We start from the raw sequence: 11,542 nt of genomic DNA on the forward strand, positions 1-11,542 counted from the left end.
TGGATTGAAATGTGTTTATTATATTACTATACAGTCACTTTCTCAGTCTGTTCATTTTGTCCTCCACTTCCTGCACAATATTATGCAGTTTAGCGGCAGTTTTTGTCAAGGCAGCAAAGCTTTCTTTAAGGTTTCCAGTCCCTTCATTTCTGCCTATATTGTCAAGACCATCAAACCATTGTAGAATCCCTTCAAGATGCCCCTGGACAATCTTTTGCTCTTCCAGTTCTGTTTGTAGGGCTTGCTCAGCACACATTTCAGCTTTAAGTTCTCTTTCTAGCTGGCTGATTTCATTCTCCAGCTCTTGAAACTGTTTTGCAGTGTAGCAAAATTCCTCTTGAAATTTATTTTCTGGAAGGCAAATGTTCTTGGGAATGCTTAAAACTGTGCTTAAAAGAGATTTTTCCATCTTAGTGAACTGATTGTCGAAGCGTTCCTTCATGAAAGCAAAGAATTTTTCTGTGCTCCTCCGGATTAAAGTAGGTGTAAGACTAGGACAGATGTTCTGTAGTTTATTCAATATAACTTTCTCCACTACCAGCATTATATGAGAAAGATGATCTTGAAAAGCAAAATATATCCGCAACATGAATGTTTGAGGGGTAAAACCAAAAAACTGTGCTTCATATGTCATTGGATTTATTGACATGATGAGAAATACCTGGAAAGAACATGGTAAAAAAAATCAGTCTTTAGTAAGTTAATTGGACTGGGTTCATACATTGTGTTACAGTGTCAGTCCTTTGAGGTAGTCCAGACATGAGTTTACTGTAAGATTGCCATAACAGATGTTTGCAAGTCTGAAAGTACATCTCTCATCCCCCCCCCTTGCCTTTATGGTCCAAGAAACTAAGGAGGGTCCCTTCTGAGATTTTTGCTACACTATTACTTCTGTGGGCTAAGGTGCCTCTTATCTCACTGTTGCTTAGACTGCTGCTGCTGCTCCTCATCCTGTTGTTTTGCATGCTGCCTGCATCCCACAGATGTGGCTTAATTTGTTTCTGCAGTCGGGTTTCTGACATGCTGCAGCCTGGTACCAGTCCACAGACCAGGGCTAGGGACCCCTGTTCTAGTCCAATGCCTTGCCCAAGGCAGGAGGCCTTACACCATCCTGGTCAAATGATTGTCCAGTCTTATTTGTGAAAACCTCCAGTGATGAATCACCCATAATTCCAGGGGCAATCTATTCTATTGATAAATTGTTCTCAATTTCAGAAAATTTCTGCTTATTTCTAGTTGGATCTCCAACCCATTACTTGTCATATTCTAAGTCAATCAACTCTTCTCTGTGATAACCCCTCAAGTACTAGAAGATAGTTGTCATGTCCCCCTTAATTCTTCTCTTTGATAGACTAAACATACCATTACCCATTAACCAAGCCATAGTAAAATGTGGGTTGAGTATATGACAAAAGTTGGATTCATACCAATTGCTGAAATAAAATGGTTTAGCACAGTGCATGATTATTATTAGAACTGATAAACTATTCCAAGCATTTGGGCACATGGACACATATGTAACTTCTTTAAAAGAAAAAAAAAGATAATTGCAAAAGTAAGAATTTAAAAAAACACCATTGTCTAATGGACAGGACAAGGGGCAAGCAGTCATACAATGAGCGCCATACAAATCAAATCAGTCAGTAGATACTCAACTCCTTTGCATAAACTTTTATATTCACAATTACTTGATACTTGTAAAATAAAAAGCCTATGCAACTTGACAGCTAAATAAAATTCTGAATACTAATTCCATATCATTGAAATGGTTATAAATAATAAGTAGACTGATTTATTCCATGAAAACATGTTTACAACTGAGCAGCATTATATTACTAGAGAATGTAAAAACTAGCTATTTTGAAATAATTCAAATATTCAAAATTTACTGAAATCGGGCAACCTTTTCTGTGGAAACATGATGGAAAACATTACTTTGGGCTACTACGTTGGATGATGGAATGTTATATACATAGGAACTTGCAAACCTTGCTTTTTTGAATTAAATAAATTATGCCAAACTTGTTGAGCCTCAGAATTCTTTCTAATTAAAGGGCTCTAAACATCACTTATTGAATTTGGATATTTTTTTCTGAACCGTACAATAGTTCTCAATAGTGAAAAATTACCTCTGATAAATTTTTGCCAAACAATCCATTTTTTATAAGAGAAAACTTGGCATTTGGACTAATAATTAGGTCTTAGTGATCTATAATAAAATCTTTGTTAAGAACTGATGAAAGCTATAATAAACTAGCATCAGCATATGGGCTTATTAGTCACAATTGAAATATATTTCCAAGACAAGTGGAAAGTAATGAAAAATGTAACATTTCCTTATAGAAATCCACGCAAAGTAATTTTTAATAAATATGACCTAAGTTCAATATGTTCCAAAAGCAGAACTGTCAGAAGCAGATAAACAGCTATAAAATATAAATAATAACCCCATACATATTTACCTGAGAGCAATTCCTTTTAAATTTTATAGGACTTCTTTCCAAATAGATATATGCTTGGTTGGGTTTGTTAGTATACTACTAACAGAAAATTGAATAGGAACATCTGATAGGTTTCCAAATGCTTTCAAATACACAGATAAGGATGTCCATATACTAATTGTTTTAACTGTGTCAAAACTCCAACCCAAAATACGGGAATCGGCCAGAATTTCAGAACTTCGTTCAATTCTACATTCGTGTTTGCCATAAACAAGCAAGAAACGTATCTTGTACAAACCTTCCAGTGCTGAAAAAGGACAATAATGTGTAATAATCCTGCAAAATGGCAGATAGGCAGCGATTTCCCTTTAAGTGATGCCCGATCGTTCTTCCGTTTATCCTCCTCTCTCGCTTGTCGGTTGTCATTTCATTCTTGATCAGACAAGTCGGTTCTTCCCGATTCCCCATCTTTACATTTTTGGACCCATTGATGTACAGTACTCACGTCAATACAGTCGTCCCCATAAACTGCCTGCATTCGGCGGTGAATTTCAATTGGAGGGACTCCTTTGGCAGTCAAAAACTCAATCACGGCACGTTGCTTAAAGCGTATGGCCGAGTACTCAGCGCAGGCTTCCATTGCACCAGCAATAGCAACCCAACCTTTTCTCTCTTTCTCTCTCATCCACTTCCCGCCAACTGAAGCGAAAAAAGAGACGCCAAACAAAACAGGGCAGAGGTTCCAGCACTGCCATCTGTTGGCGAGCTAACATTGCGACCGTTGCTTTTCCTTTCAACCCCGACAGTAGGCGGCACGATCTTATTTAAAAAATGCCTCAAAAAAAACCCAAAGAGAATGGCAACGTCAGGCTTGAACCGGAGAGGCCCAAATTCGGATCTTAATTCGAATTTAGGCCGCTTCCTCTTCCTTCAGCCCCAACCTGCCTCACAGACTGGAAGGGAGACCGACGTTTATTATTTCTAAGGTGCGCGTACACTTACAGCAAAGACCCCCAGGAGGTAGGTGTATACACGCAATATATACACACACATAAATGTAACCATACTGAAAACTGCCCTCCCAGCGCCATTTCCCCTTTTAAGGGGGGCAGGAAAGCCCTTCTGGAATATTGTTACTTGCGAAAGAGTTTGCCTTCTTTTTCCGATATCCGTTTAATACCCAAAAGTTATCTAAGGTTTTACGGTAACTGGCCAAGTTCTTCGCCGTTTCCTTCGTGCTTTTTGTATCGTGTTAAACGCCAAGTCGCTTTTTAGTCCATTTTGCTCTATTTTATTATTACCGGGTTTTGCATTAAGTCTTATGCTTTGATTTAAAAAGGTTCCATTTTTTTTTAGGTCTGGAGCCCCAACTTACCTCAAAATTTCTCCGTCGCCGAACTGAAATTCACTTTTCCCGCCTCTTTGGTTCTCGCTCCTTGTTCCAAACGGCTTCCCTCTCAACCCGCCCCTTTCCACAACTAACCATAGAGTTGGGGAAGACTAGAGCCACGCAAGCTAGACTCCCGGTAGTCGTCACGATTCTCCGGCACACCAAATCAGCTCTGATTGGGTTCAACAAGTAGACGGAGGGAGGGAGGTGGACGGCGCAGATTGGCTGAAGCGGGGAAAAAGGGAAGAATAGAAATGGCAGAGATTGGCTATTCGGCCAATGGCTTTGCGAATATGATTGGCCGACATCGAGGAGCTGCTGTAAGCAGAGGCAGAGCTTTAAGGCGGCAGCGCCAAGATGGCGTATCAGACTTTTCGGCAGGAATATCTGCAGGTGCCTCCTGTCACACGGGCCTACACTACCGCCTGCGTCCTCACCACCGCGGCTGTGGTGAGTGGAGGAGAAGGGTGGGCTGCCGTGGTCGGTCGCCGGTACAGTAAGCAGTCGTTCGAGGGGAATCCGTAGAGCCTCTCCTTTGACATACCCTCTGCCTTGGCTATTGGGCAGATCTGTTGTATTTCTAGATAGGGTCGTGATGGACTTTTTTTTTTCCTCTGAGTCCAATAATTAATTAAATTTATATGCCACCCATCTCAGTATCCGAAGTGACTCTGGGCGGCATGAAAACTTTGTGCAGCTTAAGTTTCGAAGAGGGGTTATATATCTATGACACTGAATGTAAACAACCCTTCCACTCCTGGGGACCCATCTGCTAAGAACCGATATTAGAACAGGCCATGGAGAGTTAGGATCCCTCAGACTGATTTTACCATATGATTGTGAAAATTAAATCAGGCTGAGAAGAGAATTAAGATAAAATTGTGTAAAATAGAATCTGGAACCCAGTCCAGATATAATCAGTTTATTTTTCCACTGAATAGTAAATCCTGAGCCTGAGAAACCATCATTCAATCTACTCGCCTGCAGCATAACTAAAGTTATCACCTAGCTATGCTATCATTTGCTGTAGACGTTTTTTCTGATACACACATAAACTCACAGCTTAAAATATGGTGCAAAACAAAACATGAAGATATCAGAGATCTTGATATTAAAGGTATATAGTTTTTTTAGAGCAGTGGCTTTTGGGATAGTGTGCACATACGAAAAATACCCTTAGCATGTTTTCCTCAATGTCCAAACAAGCAGAACATAAAAGCAGTAGCCTTCCTTTTTGCGTGCAAGTGTAACATCAAGTTTCTATCTACAGATACTTATTACAAGTTTTATCTTTTTAAGTTATCTTATAAAGTGGTCTTTGCTATACTGATTGTATTATTGTTTTGCTTAGAATTCTGAAATAGAACAAATGGTCCAATTAAGAGGGTTCATCTTTATGGAGGGAAAGAAATGGTACTTTATGTTTGTGGGGTGGGGGAAACAGCAGGTTCTGCCTGATTGGTATTGGATAAAATCAGATGTGTGTTTATGCATGAAGATAGATTGTTTATGAACTAGATTGCATTAGGTCATCAAAGATACTCTAAATTCAATAATATAACCTGTCTAATGGATTCATAAATCACAATGTTTACAACTGCGAATTCCTTTGTATTTTCCTTTCTTTTAGCAATTAGAATTAATCACACCTTTTCAACTGTATTTCAACCCAGAATTGATATTTAAAAACTTTCAAGTAAGTGCTCTTTTGCATGTTTTTTATAAAGACAAGTAGCATAATGCAGTTTTCACAAATCAGAATTGCTAGTATTTTTAACAAATTGAATCAATTCTTGAGATTTTTGGTAGAAGTTAACAGTCTAATTAATACCTATGAGCATTATTCCTAATGTTACATGTTGATTCTGTGTATATGTATGTATGAATGTATGTATATATGTGTGTGTGTATCCATCCACTTATATATGTGAGTACCAGCCTCACTTACTTACTTACTCACTCACTCACTCACTCACTCACTCACACACAGCCGGACCACCAAGCTGGGAAGCTTTATAGCACTCTGAGCTGTTTACAACATCAGCATATTGCCTCCAACAATCTGGGTCCTCATTTTACCAACCATGGAAGGCTGAGTAAACCTTGAGCTGTTCAGGATCGAATTCTTAGCAGTGGCCAGGGTTAGCTTGCAATACTGCATTCTAAATCACTGCACCACCACAGCTTCCTCAAACAAACCAGCATTTGCTTAAATATGATTTATTAATTTCTCATTCCTCATATTACTTGCAGGTATGGAGGCTGATTACAAACTACCTTTTCTTTGGGCCAGTTGGATTCAATTTTTTATTTAATATGATATTCTTGTATCTTTTGCTTAACTTCTGTATGCAAGCTTACATATGCTTGCATATGTAAGATCTTTTAGACATACCCCAATGAAAGTTGGTTGAATCTTCTTTTCTAATTAATTTTATTTAATATACTGCCATAATTTATATGGACTCCAGATGGTTTAGGAACAACTTTAGAAGCAAATAAGTAATTTAAGGATGATGACACTAGCTGATTCCTTATTTTAAAAAATATTATAAGCAGCATGTTTTGCTTTATTTCAAGGGTAATCATTTGTTTTCATATGTCAGCAGTGCTAACTCCTAATTTGTTTATGGACAAATCAAGTTTTGCTTAGAGTCAAGATGCCCAAAGGAATCTCTGTGGTAGTATTAATTTGGCCATTCCTTGGTATCACCTAATAAGGCTTAGATTAAGTTTGAAAGTGAGGATATGAGAGGAAAAACCTACTTTGTGGTAGTAGCCACTTTCAAGACGCCCGCTCCTAAAGTAGTACCAGATATATTATTACAGATGAAAGTTTTAGTTGCTTAAGTGTTTCCTCGTAGCTCTCCTGAAGCAGGTAATACCTATTAAAATTGGTGAGGTTGCTCACCAAATTTATACTTTTTAAAATTAAAACCACCTGGAGAATGTGAGTTCAAATCCTGCCTTAGGCCTGAAAGACAGCAGGGTGACCTTGGGCCAGTCACACACACTCAGCTCAACCCATCTCACAGGGTTGTTGTGGGGAACATAGGAAGGAGTGTTAGGTGTGTTCACCGCTTTGAGTTATTTGTAAAAAATAATAAAAGTGGTATACAAATAAATAAAAATAGCATTGAAGTTGCTGTTGAATCAAGAATATTCCTTTAGTTGCTTGATTGCTGCATGATATAATTGTCACTGAATATATAATCTTTAACAAAAGATGAACATGAGGACTTATTTTGAATACATATGTATTAAATTAATTGATGTCAATTTCTCCAGATCCATTTTCTTTGTAGGAAGAATAGATTTACATATGAGTCAAATAATGTATTTGTTTACAAAATTTATATAGCTGCTCATTTTAAACAAACCTAGGTGACTAAAAATAATCCATGGAAGAAATAACTCTTCAAATTACAAGTATAAAACAAAATTATAATAACCGTAACCCAACAGAGAATGTGATTGTTGTGATTTGTTCTTGTTGCATCTGTAAGATCTGTACTGGTAATCTCCAAGTTTAAAAGTCTCAACTACAAAAATATCAGCAAATCAAACAATACAAAATTAGATCTGTAATGATAGGAGGCAGATCCTTTACCCTGGTTGTAACTTGGTTACAAAAACCTACCTTAGATTTTTGGATTGTATAGGCAGAAAGTCCCTGATGTATACCAATTCTATGGCATAGAATTTTTAATGTCAGTATTGACCTTATTTCCCAAAAGATCTGATAAAATGTTTGATTCTGTGTCATTAACAATAGCCTAGAATTATTTCAGTTCTAAATGCTAAAATAAGACTAAAGGTGTATCTACTTGTACTTAAAATCCTTTTCTTCTTCCACCCCTGAATCTGAAGCTAAAACACAGAACAGAGTTTCATTTTCTTGTAGAAATAAAATAAAATACATCTAGTATTTTCCTGAACTGGTGATCAGATATCGCTATTGTCGAATGCTTGAGGAAGGATCATTTCGTGGTCGGACAGCAGACTTTGTATTTATGTTCCTTTTTGGTGGACTCTTAATGACTGTATCCTTTCATTGTTGGATTTTATATATAAGATCTGGAACAAGATAAAATGATTATAATTGTTCTCCATCTATTTTTGGGATCTCTCTTTAATGGTGAATACATCTTCTAGGAAGGCAACTAAACAAACAGCAAACATTTTTTTCAGAAATGAACATTTTGTAAGAGAATTCTGGGTTCTTATGTTGATGGGAATTCATGTGCTGTTATGATAGGCCTGATCAGGGGAAATTATATATAAAAATACCCATTTTTTCAAAGAAAACATTTCCTCAGTTGATTTGGAACTGGTTGGGCTTTAACTTTCTAAAAGAGTCTCAAGTCTACCACTTAACAAAAGAGTTTCAGAACTGTGGAAATTTTTGTTAGGTGATACTTTTAAACAAAATAATTTATTAAGAACCTCTCTGAAGAGCTGAGGTAATCTAAAGACTATTTAATTTCAAAATGCATATTTACTTGCATGAGAAAAACACTGGTGGTGAAAAAGTTCAGATATTCAGAATAAGGTCCTATTCTGCCCTACTGGAATAACTTATTTCCTTTCCTCAGACCAGCCTGCAGGAGTCTCTTATTTTTATCTTCACAATCATCTAGTGATTGGCTAAGAATATAAGATCAGCCTCTGATCATTTTGCATAATTTCTTTGTGAAGTGGGAAGTGAAACCTAAGCTTATGCTGAGTCAAACTAGGGCTGTATATTTATGAACATTAAGTGGCAACCACTCTCCAGGTGAAGGGACTTTGCTAGTTTACTTTCAGATACAGGTAGTCCTTGACTTATAACAGTTCATTTAGTGACCATTTGAAGTTACAAAGGCACTGGAAAAAGTGACTAATGGCCATTTTTCAGACTTAACAACTGTTGCAACATCTCTATGGTCACATGATCAAAATTCAGACGCTTTGCAACTGACTCATATTTATGGCAGTTGCAATGACCTGGGGTCATAATCATCTTTTCCAATCTTCTCACAAGCAAAGTCAATTGGAAAGCTAGATTTACTTAACAACTGACTTAACAACTGCCACAAGAAAGTTTGTTAAATGGGACAAAGTTTAGTTAACTGTGTCACTTAGCAACATAAATTTTGGGCTCAATTGTGATTGTGAGGACTACCTGTACTCTAAAGCTCTTCCTTACAGTATTCATGTGTACAGTGCAATGCAAGTGCAGAAATCCTGTCTTAGTGGTATTTTCCTCTTCCAATGTATACTTTTTCTGGCAAGTTAGCATTAGCAAGTTCAGGTCCATGCAGCTGAGGCATTGCACCAGTTTCAGTTTAAAGTTTCATTATGATTAGACAAATATGGTTTGCAATCTGGCCTCAAATCTGTACCACAGATTGAAGTAGATCTGCTTCAGGAAACCTGTCCTTCTAAGGATATTTTTACACTGTGTAAATTAAACAGTAAACTTTTCCATTGTGAAGGTTTTTTTCTTTTTTAAGATTTGGAATATTATTTTGGGCTTTAAGTCTGATTTACTTTTTTGTTCTTCCTCATTCCTAATGTGCTACTAGACGCTATAAATTATCAAAATAAATATGTATGCAGGTTTACAATTTTCTACTATTTATTTTTAAATTTCTTTTGATAAGACTACAATGACTTTTTCTTTAACCCATTATTTCCCATCAGCTTTTTGGATTGTTTGTCAATTTGGTCTTTTTAGGGCAGGCGTTTACGATAATGCTAGTATATGTGTGGAGCCGTAGAAATCCTTTTGTTCGCATGAATTTCTTTGGGCTTCTCATCTTTCAGGCTCCATTTCTTCCATGGGTTCTCATGGGATTTTCACTTTTATTGGGAAACTCCATTATAGTAGATCTTCTAGGTAAGATGATTGAAAATTCTGTCAGTAAGTGAGCCATAATAAAATCCTTGCCTTGTTGATCTGCCTCATCCCTTAAAAATTGTTATTTGCTTTTCTGCTTGTGCATACTAACATTTAGTTTTGAAGGGTATTTTTAACACAAAGATAGTTACAATACAATGGTTATTGAGGAATCCCAGCAGCAATGATTACACTGTTAGAAGATGTGAAAGACCAGATCATTCTGGAGGACTATTTATATAATTGCTAAAAGTAGTCCTTAACTTGATGGTACATAATAAAAAAATAATAATTCTTCATAGCAGCCCTTTTTAATCATTATGAGGGGATACAGATTTATTCCCTAGTTTAATAATGAGAATTGTATATACTTTGCCAAATGTAAAATGCAGAATTCATAAAAGCACTACTGTGTTGTTTGTTGTCTTAGTTTACATATGAAGAAAAGAGGCCAAGAAGAGCAATGCTATATATGAAAATCTTAAGTTAGAAATACATGCTTCTTCTAAAAATAGATGAACTGATGATGTGAAAAACGATTAAATGTTTTAAATGTTAAAGCAAAAGGAGGAGGTTTTGCTGTCCACCTAAATATTCACACAATTAGAAAAGAAAACTAACTTATTTAGAGTTCCTAAGAAACAATCTTTTCAAGCCTAAGGTAGTCTTTTATGAAACACTCTTTTAAAATGCTTTCTCAAAACTGCAGTGATTAATGTTGGATAGTTGGATGCTTTTAGACTTTTGTAATAAAACAATGTTGTGTTTCAATATTTCCCCCCTCATCTCTAGGCATTGCTGTGGGTCACATATATTTCTTCTTGGAAGATGTCTTTCCAAATCAGCCCGGGGGAGGAAGGCTTCTAAAAACACCATCCATATTGTAAGTGCTTTCTGTTATTTTTTTTATTTTATTTTTTCATTTAAATCATTTACAGAGCTGCCCATCTTATAGCCAATTCTGAGGAGCTCCCAATCAAAAATGCTTTCCTTTGTACTTGGTATTGAGTGGGAGGGAAGAGGCAGAATAAACTATCCAAACTAATGCAAAACAGTTGTATTCAGCGAGCGAATTCCAAACCTAAAAAGATAGAAAATGGACAGAGATGGAATTCACATTGAATTCTTGAATAATCCACATTGGATTCTTGAATTATCATTTTAATCTCCCAGATTTGTTCAAGGTTTTCCAAGCAGGGCTTAGAGCTGATCATACCTAAGAGGTGTTTAATTAAATGGAATTCCCAGAGGAAGTCTACATCAATATTAGAACACATGCTTCACATGATGAATATCCTGAATTCAACCTCAGCATGTATAGATAGAACTGGGAATAATATCTAAAATCTGGAGAAGCACTGTCAGTTAGCACAATACTGAACTAAATGGATTGGTTGCCTGGCTCAACATACAATGCCAGATAATTGCTATGGAGAATATTTGTCTATAAGTACTGCTTGTGGGATTTATAAAAGCATCTCACTGGTTACCGTACTTACAGAACAGGTGATTAAAATTGGTGAGATACTTTTTGGCCTCAGATATCATTTACCATGTTAAACTGAACCATATCATCTTAGAAAAGTCTAATAGGTTTTTAATCTGTTTAGAATTCAATTTATATCCTACACAAAGGAAACTATAAAAACAGCACATTGTGATAACTAACTTGATAAATGTCAATAATAACAGCTTAAAAAATCACCCTGTTCTGACCTAGGCTTCCCCAACAGCACAAAGCCGAGTTTTCTTCCTGATAAACCCCCTTTATTTAATTTACAGTGAATTCCTCTCCAGCCAAGTCCCGGCCAACAGTCTTTCAAGATAGTT

The 11,542-nt window shown here is 36.6% G+C and overlaps 2 protein-coding genes across 6 annotated transcripts in view; one reads left to right on the top strand and one right to left on the bottom strand.

Annotated features, from left to right (window-relative positions):
• The window catches only part of MIS12 (MIS12 kinetochore complex component), a 15,754-nt gene continuing 4,212 nt past the window's right edge, over positions 1 to 11,542 (bottom strand). The window contains exons 1-2 of one of the 5 annotated variants that reach the window (XM_026672427.2): positions 3,817 to 3,884; positions 1 to 661 (exon numbers count right to left, since the gene is read on the bottom strand). In XM_026672427.2, the coding sequence (XP_026528212.1) occupies positions 35 to 649 (615 nt within the window). In that variant the 5' untranslated portion in view covers positions 650 to 661; positions 3,817 to 3,884 and the 3' untranslated portion in view covers positions 1 to 34. Of the gene's footprint in view, positions 662 to 2,462; positions 3,885 to 11,542 lie in introns of those variants that run through there. The other 4 variants (XM_087957763.1, XM_026672425.2, XM_026672426.2 and 1 more) reach the window with 4 other exon arrangements.
• The window catches only part of DERL2 (derlin 2), a 9,333-nt gene continuing 1,954 nt past the window's right edge, over positions 4,164 to 11,542 (top strand). The window contains exons 1-6 of the mRNA XM_026672421.2: positions 4,164 to 4,281; positions 5,462 to 5,527; positions 6,085 to 6,158; positions 7,781 to 7,874; positions 9,517 to 9,712; positions 10,505 to 10,595. Coding sequence (XP_026528206.1) covers positions 4,189 to 4,281; positions 5,462 to 5,527; positions 6,085 to 6,158; positions 7,781 to 7,874; positions 9,517 to 9,712; positions 10,505 to 10,595 — 614 coding nt within the window. The 5' untranslated portion in view covers positions 4,164 to 4,188. The remainder of the gene's footprint in view (positions 4,282 to 5,461; positions 5,528 to 6,084; positions 6,159 to 7,780; positions 7,875 to 9,516; positions 9,713 to 10,504; positions 10,596 to 11,542) is intronic.

This window comes from Notechis scutatus, chromosome 1, assembly GCF_049901735.1.
Source record: "Notechis scutatus isolate UNSWTSFEM ecotype Mainland chromosome 1, rNotScu1.2, whole genome shotgun sequence".
NCBI classification, from domain to species: domain Eukaryota; kingdom Metazoa; phylum Chordata; class Lepidosauria; order Squamata; family Elapidae; genus Notechis; species Notechis scutatus.